The following is a 12,285-nucleotide window of genomic DNA, read 5'->3' on the forward strand; positions in this document are numbered from 1 at the left end:
ATTAGGAGTCTGAGTCTTTAACTGTTTTCTGTTCTTTTTCCAGCTGTTTGAAAGAGACCTGAGACGATTTGCCAGGCTGGAGCGAGGAAAACTGCTGGACAATCACGTGCTGTATGACAAAGCAACGGTATGACACACACACACACACACACACACACACACACACACACACACACACACACACACACACACACACACACACACACACACACACCTCCTCATGGCTACACGAACACTAATACTGATCATAGATAGTATACAAGGAGACAGACTGCTTGAGAAATACGACAGCAGGGACTACAATGAGCTTCTTCCCGGGTTGGTGACATCACAAACTCCATAATTTACATAAACCCCGCCCCCGGGAACACGCAACAAAGGGGGTGAGGCCATGTTGGGCTGCTTTAGAGAAGAGGAAGAGTTGTTGTAGTAGAGTGTTGTTGTTCATGCCATCATTTTACGCCGGACTGCTTCACAAACAAGGGTCAATTCAACACTATACAATAGATTATCATGACGGCACATGCTAGTGGATGAGTTGAATCAACTCCACAGCAACTACATAAATTTATCCACTAACCATTCAGAAACATCTTAAAGGTACAATTTGTGATATTTTTTTCTGCTAGAGGTCACTAGAAGCCTATTCAAAACAAAGGCATAGTTTGATGACGCCAAGTTTTAGAGCGTAAACTTGGGACATGTGGTCTCCATCTCAACGGACGGTGCAAAAGAATAGGGATTGGAGTCTGGAAGAACTCATATTCGTGGATGCGATTATTAACGTTACTGTAGTATGAAGCGGAGCAGGACCGAGTGTTGTGGGAGCTGAACGAGGAGCTGGAGCGATTGATCAACACACGCCTCACGAGCAGCGGGACTTTTATTATGACGCAGTCGCCGGCGCCGCTTCCGCTTTTCCGGTCATGAGTTTACGGGAGCTGTCCTTGTCGACAGAACCAGCGGCAGATGGTAAACAGTAATTATGTTTCATAAATAAGTAACACAATCCACCATAAAACGTGCAAGAAGTAAATAAGGAACTGCTTGAAGCAAGCTAGTGGTTTGCTGGACGCTAGACACTACTTCCGCAGTTGTCCACGGCACTGTTGTCATGTGGTTTCTACGTCAGTAAAGGCGGTAACAAAGGTAACTGACGTCATTGACAGGCGACTGCACTGCCCCGTGTCACTGTTTAGAATGGGAATTTTCTCATGATTTACAAGTAGTTGAAAACATTAGAGATATTGTTTGTAATCAGCTGGACAAAATATATAACACTAGCCTAGTGGTTTTTGGATATTTTACTGCAAAAATGTTACATATTGTACCTTTAAAGTTGTAACTTCTTCCTGAGTCTCTCCATCAGTGTCGACTCCGGTTTGAACAATGTAAGGCTGAACACTTTCCTCATTTTGACTGCGTGAGATTCTCCAGCTTTGTTGTTGTTGAGCTGTTAAAGCTCCGCCCTCTTCTGGAAAGGGGGCGGGAGCAGCAGCTCATTTGCATTTAAAGGGACACACACAAAAACGACGTGTTTTTGCTCACACCCAAATAGGGGCAAATTTGACAAGCTATAATAAATGATCTGTGGGGGATTTTGAGCTGAAACTTCACAGACACATTCTGGAGACACCAGAGACTTATATTACATCTTGAAGGACATAATAGGTCCCCTTTAAAAGACCTTTTGTTAGAGTCACTGGCTGTCTTCTATTCTCCAGGGCGCATATGCATTAGATGGACTGACATGAAAAATACTGTATTTTTTTGATACCATTGTTGTCAGATTTGACATGAATTGAAATTTTGAAGATTTTCCTTTCAAATAGTCTGGAGCTGTACTTCCATGACAAGAAAATAGCTGTGTGGATAATCTTTATTGTTGTGGCGGTATATAGAAAGTAAAACTGGCTGAGTGGCTTTGCCACTGTAACAGTCTTCAGATGGTTGATAAGTTGATTCAGCATTCAGCGTTGTTTTATTTTCCCTAGAGAACAGCAGATTTTTCCGTCTCTGCTCCCGTCCTGTTTAGTGTTGATTGAGTTCAGAGGGCAGGAGTGTTTCATTAAACTTCCCAGAGGCCCAGTCAGTAAATTTCTTTCTGAAAAATTATATTTTCCCCCTCAAAAGTATTAGATTGTCATCTCTGTCCACTTGAATGAATCTGGGCGAGTAGACAAACAGATGTTGATGAAGATACGAATTAGTCTGTGGATTCTGTCCACTCTTCACATGAATTGACAGTGAACTGATTCATTGTTTCCTGCAATTATGATTCATATGTAAATACACAGTGAAAACTGGATGTTTTAAACATCCAGGGAACATTCAGAAATAACATTTTTATAACTTTATGGAACATTCACAAAATGTTCTAAGAATATATTTCTGTTAGCTCGCTATATGATGCTTCAGATGCTGTTTCCTACATAAAGGAAAAACTTGATTATAATTGTCTTGATGCAATTGAAGCAAACGCTTCTCTAGAGCTCAATACACTGGCAGAAGTTTGTGTGTCTGAGTGAGTGCTTTGTGCAAAATTAATAATTGAAGACTGTCTTTCTTTCAATTCATAAGTGTGAATTTCAAGTGAATTGACCACAACATACAGGAAATTGAATTGGAATTGAAATAGATCTGTTTTATGTAATGATCTGTGAGGCCTTTAAACTTCAGACTTCAAGGCTTTTTAAACTTTCACACAAGCCAGCATTCAAGGTTTGGTTTTGTCATATGCATTTCTTTGAATGTCTCTTCACTTTAATTCTGCTTCTATATATTTAAACTCTGCATGCTTTTTGCTACCTCAAATCAGAATTTTATTTTTGAGGGGTCCCACCTAAAAATTACAGGGGCCACAATATTATATATATATATATATATATATATATATATATATATATATATATATATATATATATATATATATATATATATATATATATATATATATATATATATATATATATATATATATATACCTTCAACTTGAGGTGACTGTTTTAAAAATGCAGTGCTCCCATTGAAAACACTTGGAAAAATATGCTAGCCTTGGAAAAAATGTTTTGGTCTATCATATTTTATCTTTAATTTAATAGCACAGTTAATATTTAGAGCTGTTCCATCAGGGCTCAACCAGTCAAGAGCAGTGAGTGATTTTTCTCTGTCTTTTGTTGTTAGATTAATATTGACGATGACAGCAGTAGTTTATTTATTAGGCTGCTGTCACTTTAAGAGCTGCTCGTATCCAACACACGTTTTCTTTTCAACTGTTTAAGTTCACTCAAGACATAACCCATTATGTTTCACAAGGATACTCGCTTATACGGGCATTTAAACATAATTTTGTGTGAACTTGTCTGTTCACGTGCAAGAACACCTGAAAGAGAACTCTATTTAATAGGCTATTCGTGTGCTGTCCGAGAGGCAGCGTTCTGGGTTTGCGCTTCGGATCTTTGCGCACAGAAAACATGATCATTGTACCGCCTTCCTTTAATGATATGGGGAACCACTCTTTATACATAAATCATGTAACAGTTCATGTTTTTATTTGCACATACATAGCACTGTGACATTGAGAGCATTGAGAGTGTTTTGCATGGGAAACACGGCTCATATTTTGTTTAAACTGTAAAAGTCTGGTTATTTCAGGTGCTAGTTACACTTTTTTCACCGTTCAGTTCTTGTGTTGGGCAGTTAAAATGTATCTTGACATGTATGAATATTTAGAGCTAATTAATGCAAATCCCATACGTGCTCAAAGGTTATAAAGAGAATTAGAGTCATTTGACCTCATTCAGAAATGAACAAATGTAGCATGATGAGGTTTTGATTGAATTCTGATATGAATAAATCCCGATTCCCTTTCATATTCTGATGTTGAACATTAGAGTCGTATGTTAAATAGTTGCTTATAATTTCATCATGTTTATAGCGTTCAGGTCTGGTTGATAAAGTTGGTTTGTTTGTGCGTTTTTGAGTGCTTTGGTTATTGTGTTCAGAGAATTCATCCATTAACACATTTTCACACACACACATACATGCACATTAGCAGACCCACTAATACACACCCACACAACATGCACTTTAATGGAAAACACAGTTTCAGACTGGCAAAAAAAATAAACCTGATTGAAAAAATATTTTCTACAGAGGTGTAAATTAACTGTCGGGCTTAAAAATATATTGCTTTTCCTCGACAATAACTAATCAAACGTGAGGCCCTGACGGGGCGTCAGGCGTCAGGTTCTGGCTTAGTTATGGCACTTGCCTCATATTAACATGCATTGATTTTCCTACAATTTTTCCATAACGCAGCAATCCGTCAAAGTCGGCTCACAACGGTCGGCGTGACAGCTCAATGGCAGGCGTGCTGACAGACAATCAGGCTGGACTTCTCAGGAGGATTTCACCAATGAGCCAGCATTAATATAATGTGTCCTGTCATGGCTGTGACATGCAGAGAAACACTCCGATCACTCAATTTCTGACTGAGATGCAGGGAGATTGATAAATGCTGGAATGTGTGGCAGTTGTCATGTCTGTCTCATATTACTGTCCTTCTGTCTATTCTAGTTCATGCAAATATCCTTTGGCTGTGGGGCACTCAGAGCAAAATGGACAGTTTCTTGTTTGCATTTCAGATCAAATTGTACATTAGAAAACATGTTTCCTCCAAAGCAAATGCCGATGGGGGAAAAAATACAGCGTCACCAAGAAGTAAGTCGCACCTAATGCCTGAATGTCATTGGATTAGATACAAACTATTAAAGCAAGTGTGGTTTATTGTAAAGAAAGAAGCACAAACACATTTTACAAACAAAACATTTGACATATAGGAGTTTGCTTGGGTTGCAAGAGTCTGTATTTGCATTAGTTTTGGTGATTTTTAGTGGAGGTGGGAGGTCAGTTTCCACAGTATACAATTTTTGAATGGTAGAAATGAATGCTTTTGTGCAGCAGTGTTACATTAAATCAATCAAAAGTGACAGTAAAGACATTAATAATGTTACAAAAGATTTCTGTTTCAAATAAATGCTGTTCTTTTGAACTTCTATTCATCAAAGAATCCTGAAAAATAAAATGTATCACAAAAATCTGAAGCAGCACAACTGTTTTCACCATTGATATTAATCAGAAATGTTTCTTGAGCATCAAATCATCATATTAGAATGATTTCTGAAGGATCATGTGACTCTGAAGACTGGAGTAATGATGCTGAAAATTCAGATTTGATCACAGGAATAAATTACAATTTACTATATATTCACATAGAAAACAGCTCTTTTAAATTGTAATAATATTTCACAATTTTTACTGTAGTTTTGATCAAATAAATGCAGCCTTGGAGAGCAGAAGAGACTTCTTTCAAAAACAATGAAAAGTCTTACCAACCCAAAACCTTTGAATGGAAGTGCCTATTTAAGATTGATACTTTTTAATGCATTAAAATAGCATCTGTTTGTCAGTAGATTTATATTAGTCATGTAGGAATATTTGGTTGCAATTTATTTAGGATGAGAGAAATACACAATAGGTTGTGTTTGTGATCATTGTTATATTTTAAAATCAACACGAAATCAAAAAGGACCGTTTTAAGTTCTTAATACAGGTTTCTCGTTTTATTTTGAGTGATTCATCATGATTGTCTGATTGTTCATTAAAGGGAAGATACTTTTCAGCTGGTATCTATTCTGATGTTTAACAGCCATTTTCACAATCCAATCAATTCCTAATGGATAAAAAATTCCTAATAGATCAAATCCCACCCTATAATTTTTCTCATTGATTCTCCTGTTCAGATTATTGGAGATAAATGGTTTGCAAATTGCATTGCATGTTGACTTTTCTGTCATTGTTTACTCACCCTTATGTTGATATGGTTAGTTCAACTTTATGTGATTTTCTTTCTTCTGTTAAAGTAAAAAAAAAGTTATTTTGAAGAATGTTGGTAACCAGACAGTTGATAGTAGCCATTGACTTCCATAAAAGGAAAAAAAAAAATACTATGGAACTCAATGGCTTGCGTCAACAAATCTTTTTCAAAATATCTGCTCACCAGAAGAAAGAAACTCATACAGGTTAGGAACAACATAAGAGTGAGTAAATGGTGGCAGAATTTAAATTTTTGACTATCCCTTTAAGCACATTTGTATGCACCACTGTACAAGATGCATGACTTGAGCAAACAGAGTCAAATGCACAGAAAAAAAAGGTTGTTAGATGATGGACAGTGTGAAAGCTGCTCTGATACGTGCACTTCCTCATCTCTGAACCCAGTGTCGTGCCCTTTTGATTCATTTGCATGATCTTGTCAGAAGCCCACTTCACATGAGATGGGACCGGCCCGTCCTGCCACTCTCAGTGTCAATATCTGACACGTTTCAAAGCACAAATCACAATTTTAAGATGTCTGCGTGAAGTGGAAGGGCAAGGAGCATGTCAGTGTTTTGAGAATCTGTTGGGTTTATGCTTTTTGTTGAGTATCATATTCGATACATCAGGCGCATACAGTGTGATATAGTGAGATTATGTAGGAAAAACAACTCAGATTTATTCAGAGGCCCAAACTGAGCAAAAATATACAATTTGGTGCAGATGCAGATGTTTATATGGACATAAACTAAAATTAAATTCTGATCATAAATCAATAAGTGCATTAACGTGCACATTCTTAAAGGGGTGGTTGATTATGATTTCACTTTAGTTAACTTTAGTTAGTGTGTAATGTTGCTGTTTGAGCATAAACAACATCTGCAAAGTTACGACACACAAAGTTCAATGCAAAGAGAGATATTGTCTTTTAAAGAATTCTACATTTAAGGACTACAACAAACGGCTGGTAGGGACTACAACGAGATTCTTCCCAGGTTGGTGACATCACAAACCCCAACATTTTCATAAACCCCGCCCATGGGAACAGGCAACAAAGGGGGCGGGGCCATGTTGGGCTGCTTTAGAGAAGAGGAAGAGTTGTTGTAGTAGAGTGTTGTTGACATGCCGTCATTTTATGCCGGACTGCTTCACAAACGAGGGTCAATTCAACACAAAAGATGAACATGACGGCACATGCTAGTGGATGAGTTGAATCAACTCCACAGCAACTACATCAATTTATCCACTAACCATTCAGAAACGTCTAAAAGTTGTAACTTCTTCCTGAGTCTCTCCATCAGTGTCGACTCCGGTTTGAACAATGTAAGGCTGAACACTTTCGTCATTTTGGCTGCGTGAGATTCTCCAGCTTTGTTGTTGTTGAGCTGTTAAAGCTCCGCCCTCTTCTGGAAAGGGGGCGGGGAGCAGCAGCTCATTTGCATTTAAAGGGACACACACAAAAACGGCTTGTTTTTGCTCACACCCAAATAGGGGCAAATTTGACAAGCTATAATAAATGATCTGTGGGGGATTTTGAGCTGAAACTTCACAGACACATTCTGGAGACACCAGAGACTTATATTACATCTTGTGAAAGGGACATAATAGAACCCCCTTTTAACCAATTATATGTGTGGTTGTGTAAACACATTAAACCGCTTTCTCTTATTGCCGTAAGGTCATGAACGGCTTACGAATAAACCAATGCCCATTACCCCAATATCTCAGGAAACAGGAAGACAGGACAGGAAAGAGTCATTATTTCCTGGTTGCGGAGGAGTAATATATTGCAAACTCATCTCATGCAGCCAAAGGACAAGTGGTATAGATGTAGAAACTTCAAATATGAGAGGAGAATGAGTTTCCAGCTGACCTTTTGAAAATGCTCTGGGGTTTTTAATGGGGTTCTTAATCACAACTCGCATAATCAACAGTGAATGTATAAGTTTTGACGTCACCACCACGAAACAACCTATTTTTTTAATACAGTCTAGTAAACAGTTTATTTGCATTGCAAGGTTAATGGTTTGCATGTAAACCGGTAAATCAGGTTATTTCAATAAACAGATTTTTGGTAGTTATCAGCGTATTGGTGTGTGTGTAAATGAGCTCAGTGAGATCTTTATAACAGTATAGCAGACTACTTTCATAAAATGCATATAAATATCGATATCTGCTAATAATATCTCTTAGTAAGATGACATTTAAATGCTTAGTTTTATGATCAAAGCTCTGTAATTTTAAAACTTATAATGCAATGCAATACAATGATGATTGAGAGATGAACAAATAAACCATCCAATGTCAAAGTCATTCTTATGTTTACCTGATAAAAATCAGTGCAGATTTCACAGCAGAAAGACACGAGCTGAAGGAGGACATTTGTACAATTATACTAAAACTATCAATCAGATGACAGAAGGACTGTAGGAGATTGTGTACAAATATCATGTTGATCTTGTTTAGAGGCCTTAGAAATTTGCATATCAGATACAGTAGGCTTTATAGGGTTAAGATAGAAACAAATGCAACGTAGTCAATTGTTGTACCTGTTGATAAGACAACATTTTTAGCTGTCTATCCACCTATTGTTTTTTCCCAGGAAACATGACATTGTTTGATCATTCATGTGCACGAAACTGATTTCGGACTCTTTTTGAAGGCCGTGTCAGGCACATATGCTTTATCCGTCACCCTCCCAGTCTGGCACACTCATCAATTTGTTGTCATGTCTGAAGGTCAGTGGCTCGATCCAGCAAAGATGTCCTCGTAATGGAGTCTGTGAGTCGCTCCTCCACCCCGAAGCCCCATTAAAACCCTAATCGAGCTAATGAAGATCAATGGAGTATCAAAGCTGCCGCCGTTTCCACACTCCGTTGAGTCGCACTTTTGTGTTCTTCGGCGCAAGAATGAGTCATTTCTTCTTCTTATGCTTAATTAAGTGAAAGAACATTTGCCTACCACCGCTGAGATAATGACACTTTTATCCCGGTGAAGTGCTCTAGTTTACTTCTGTTTTGCATTTGGATTCTGACTCCTTTTTCTCTCTCTCCCTTCTTTCTCACTTTCTTCGCCTTTTCTGAAGGATGAATGTGCGACGTCTTGTTTCTGACAGATGAGGCGGCGTGAGCGCGGGTTGGCGTCGTCGTTTTGGCAGGGCTAGCTAATCATCCAGCGCCTTGAGTTGACAAGGTTACTCTGAGTTCTTTTGATCGCCAACTTAGTTCAGTGATCTCCTCTATGGGCGGAGATGGCTTTGTCACATTACAGAATGATTAAGGGGAGGTAATAACGGAACATGCTCAAATTATACCAATTACATCCCAGCACTTATGCAAATCCATCCAGAGCCTCCACTGAAGATGAAGCGGTTTCCATAAGCTGGTAATTAGCGACTAACACGTTTGAATTGCACATTAATATTTCTTGGCATGTGATGGTGGACTGAAAATTTACTTTGTGATTTACTTTGAAACAATTTTCGCTCAGAAATTGCTAGTGAATTTCACAAATAATTTCAAAGGGATGGCAAGTAACACGTTGAATTAAACATGACATTTTGATGCACGTAATGAATTAATCTTTGTTTCAGGTTATTATGGTTAACTAAAACTGTAACTATAACTAAAACAATTTTTTTTTTTTTTGGGTTACACTTTATTTTAAGGTGCCTTTGTTACACTAATTATACAATTAAGTATTGAGTAATATTAATTAACTACATGTACTATATATAGGGTTAGGATTAGGGTTTGGTTTGGTTTAGGGTTAGTTGCATGTAATTATGCATAATTTATAGTTATTACTATAATAGCTGCATGTAACAATGACACTAAAATAAAGTGTTATCTGTTTTTTTACTTGAAATGAAATAAATGTTAACTGAAACAAAATAAAAAAACTTAAACTTATTTTATTTCAGCTAGGAGCCAAGGCAACATTTCTCACTTTAATTTAGGTTAACTTTATATAATATATATTTATTTATTTATTTTTTTGTAAATTATAAATTATAGACATGTTTAATAAAAATGACAAAAACACAAATTTACTAAAACTACATTTTAAATTAAAATAAAAACTAATTCAAAATATTAATAAAAACTATAATCAGATCACGAAGATACTAAAATAACACTTTCATTTACAAACCTGCAAAAAAAGAAAAAAAAAGAAAGATCGATAGATAGATAGATAGATAGATAGATAGATAGATAGATAGATAGATAGATAGATAGATAGATAGATAGATAGATAGATAGATAGATAGATAGATAGATATAGATATAGATAGATATAATATATCAATCAGTATTTCTTAGACCAAATTAAGGCTGTGATCTTAGTTTTATTGATTATTATAGAGTTTTTAAGGCCTGTGGTTTCGTTTGGAGATTGGCAAGATTGGCTAAACCAAACTGTTTTGTGGATTTTCTGTCTTTGTCTTTCTCGACTTTATGCCAGTGTGCTTCCAAAAGACTTTCTTGAACTAGAAATGTGCTTTTAAAACAGACAGTCTTTCTCTTCTGGGGTAAACGGATCAGAAGACTGATGTCATGCTCCGCAGTCATGAGTGGGAATTTTTGTGAAATGAGAAAAAAACAATTTCCTGTTTCAGTGCATCAACACTGAGAGTGTTATATGAGGTTTTTACGTTAAGTTTAATGCTGAATGTTGTTGCACCAGACAACAAAATATTAAAGAGGATGCCATTTTTTTTTTTTTTAAGGAAAGATGCATAAACACACTTTACAAGAAATCCTCTGATTCAGAGTGTTAAGATTGATAAATTGAAATTCTATTTAAAATTTCTAATTTGGTAACCATTTTTCTTAGTTCCAGTTGTTTTTGTTATTTGTCAAAAATATGCATATATAAGGCAAAGTTTTGCTTGGTGCACAACTTTGGGGTCAGTAAGTGCATTAAATTAATTAAAAGTGACAGTAAAGACATTTATAATGTTACAATTGATTCTATTTCAAATAAATGCTGTTCTTTTGAAATTTTATTCATCAAAGAATCCTGAAAAATAACATGTATCACAAAAATCTGAAGCAGCACAACTGTTTTCAACATTGATACTAATCAGAAATGTTTCTTGAGCAGCAAATCAGCATATTAGAATGATTTCTGAAGGATCATGTGACACTAAAGACTGGAGTAATGATGCTGAAAATTCAGCTTTGATCACAAGAATAAATTACAGTTTAATATATTTTCACAAAGAAAATTTTTTTAACGATTTTAAATTGTAAAAATTTTTTTTTTTTTTACAATGTTTTTACAATTTTATTGTATTTTTGATCAAATAATTGCAGCCTTGGTGAGAAGAAAAGCATAACATAAAAAAAAAAAAACATAAAAAAATATTACCAAACTTTTGAATGGTAGTGTATATTTTTCCTTTATACGGCATTTCAGAAATAGGGACTAGTTTTGGGAACTAAGTAGCAACAGTAACAACCCACCACACCCTATGTAGGTGACCTTCACATGGACAATCAGCACTGTTTAATTTTTTTGCATTAAATTTGAATATGTCATCTAATGCAATAAGCTTGAGGCATTTATAAATGTGCTTTAAGTGTCCAAATACTTTCGGGGTCACTGTATATATATGTGTGTGTGTGTGTGCTGCTTTGTCCTCTACTGTTCGGCTGAAGGTGGACGATAATTAATATGTGTTCTGGGCTTTGATGAATGAGGACATTGGAGGATTTCATCAGCTATAGACAGAACGGTTCCCTCCCTGAACAGGAGGGCCGTCCGACCCCGCAGACACCTCCGAAAACAACCCGCTCACTTTAGAGGTGAACGAACGTCCGGTATCTGACTGAATGTCACACTTGCATTTGGAAGAGTCTTATTCTGCTGTGATGATGTGATTTTTATTCCTTTACCTTACCTGTGTAGGGCCCAATGATTTATTTATTTAGATTTTTGTACAGTAGATTCCATTTTAATGATTAGATTCCATGATTCCGTCCATGTTTTCCTCATCACAAAAGTCATACCTTTGTGTGTGTGTGTGTGTGTGTGTGTGTTCTCCAGTAGAGTAATTAGTCAAAGCCAGGTGCTGTGTGTGATTAATCGGTCTGTGGTTCGCAGACTTTAGGGCCGGGTGTCGTGGCCTAGAGGTTGTGTGTGTGTCTGTTCTATGATAGAGTGAAATTTATATTCCCTCATTTGCAAAAAACATCACTTATTTCCCCGTCAGAAATGCCACACACCCCGACAGACATGAAGAGCTAAAACACGCTTAAGGCAAGCGCTTTATCAAATCCATTCTGATGAATTATCTTGGTTTGTTGTTGAGACTTTCACCAGCATTTACCACGATTAACTGGATTTAATAGTTGTTTAAAGAGCACAACAAACACGTCTGTCACAGTCTGACACAGAGATGAG

At 36.6% G+C, this 12,285-nt stretch overlaps 1 protein-coding gene across 4 annotated transcripts in view; it reads left to right on the forward strand.

The window, feature by feature from the left end:
- Nucleotides 1-12,285, forward strand: part of dntt (deoxynucleotidyltransferase, terminal) — a 160,167-nt gene that overhangs the window by 103,023 nt on the left and 44,859 nt on the right. For all 4 annotated transcript variants that reach the window (XM_067385687.1, XM_067385686.1, XM_067385684.1 and 1 more), the window contains one exon: nucleotides 44-127. In XM_067385687.1, the coding sequence (XP_067241788.1) occupies nucleotides 44-127 (84 nt within the window). The remainder of the gene's footprint in view (nucleotides 1-43; nucleotides 128-12,285) is intronic.

The sequence above is a fragment of the Chanodichthys erythropterus genome, chromosome 5 (assembly GCF_024489055.1).
Source record: "Chanodichthys erythropterus isolate Z2021 chromosome 5, ASM2448905v1, whole genome shotgun sequence".
Lineage (NCBI taxonomy): Eukaryota > Metazoa > Chordata > Actinopteri > Cypriniformes > Xenocyprididae > Chanodichthys > Chanodichthys erythropterus.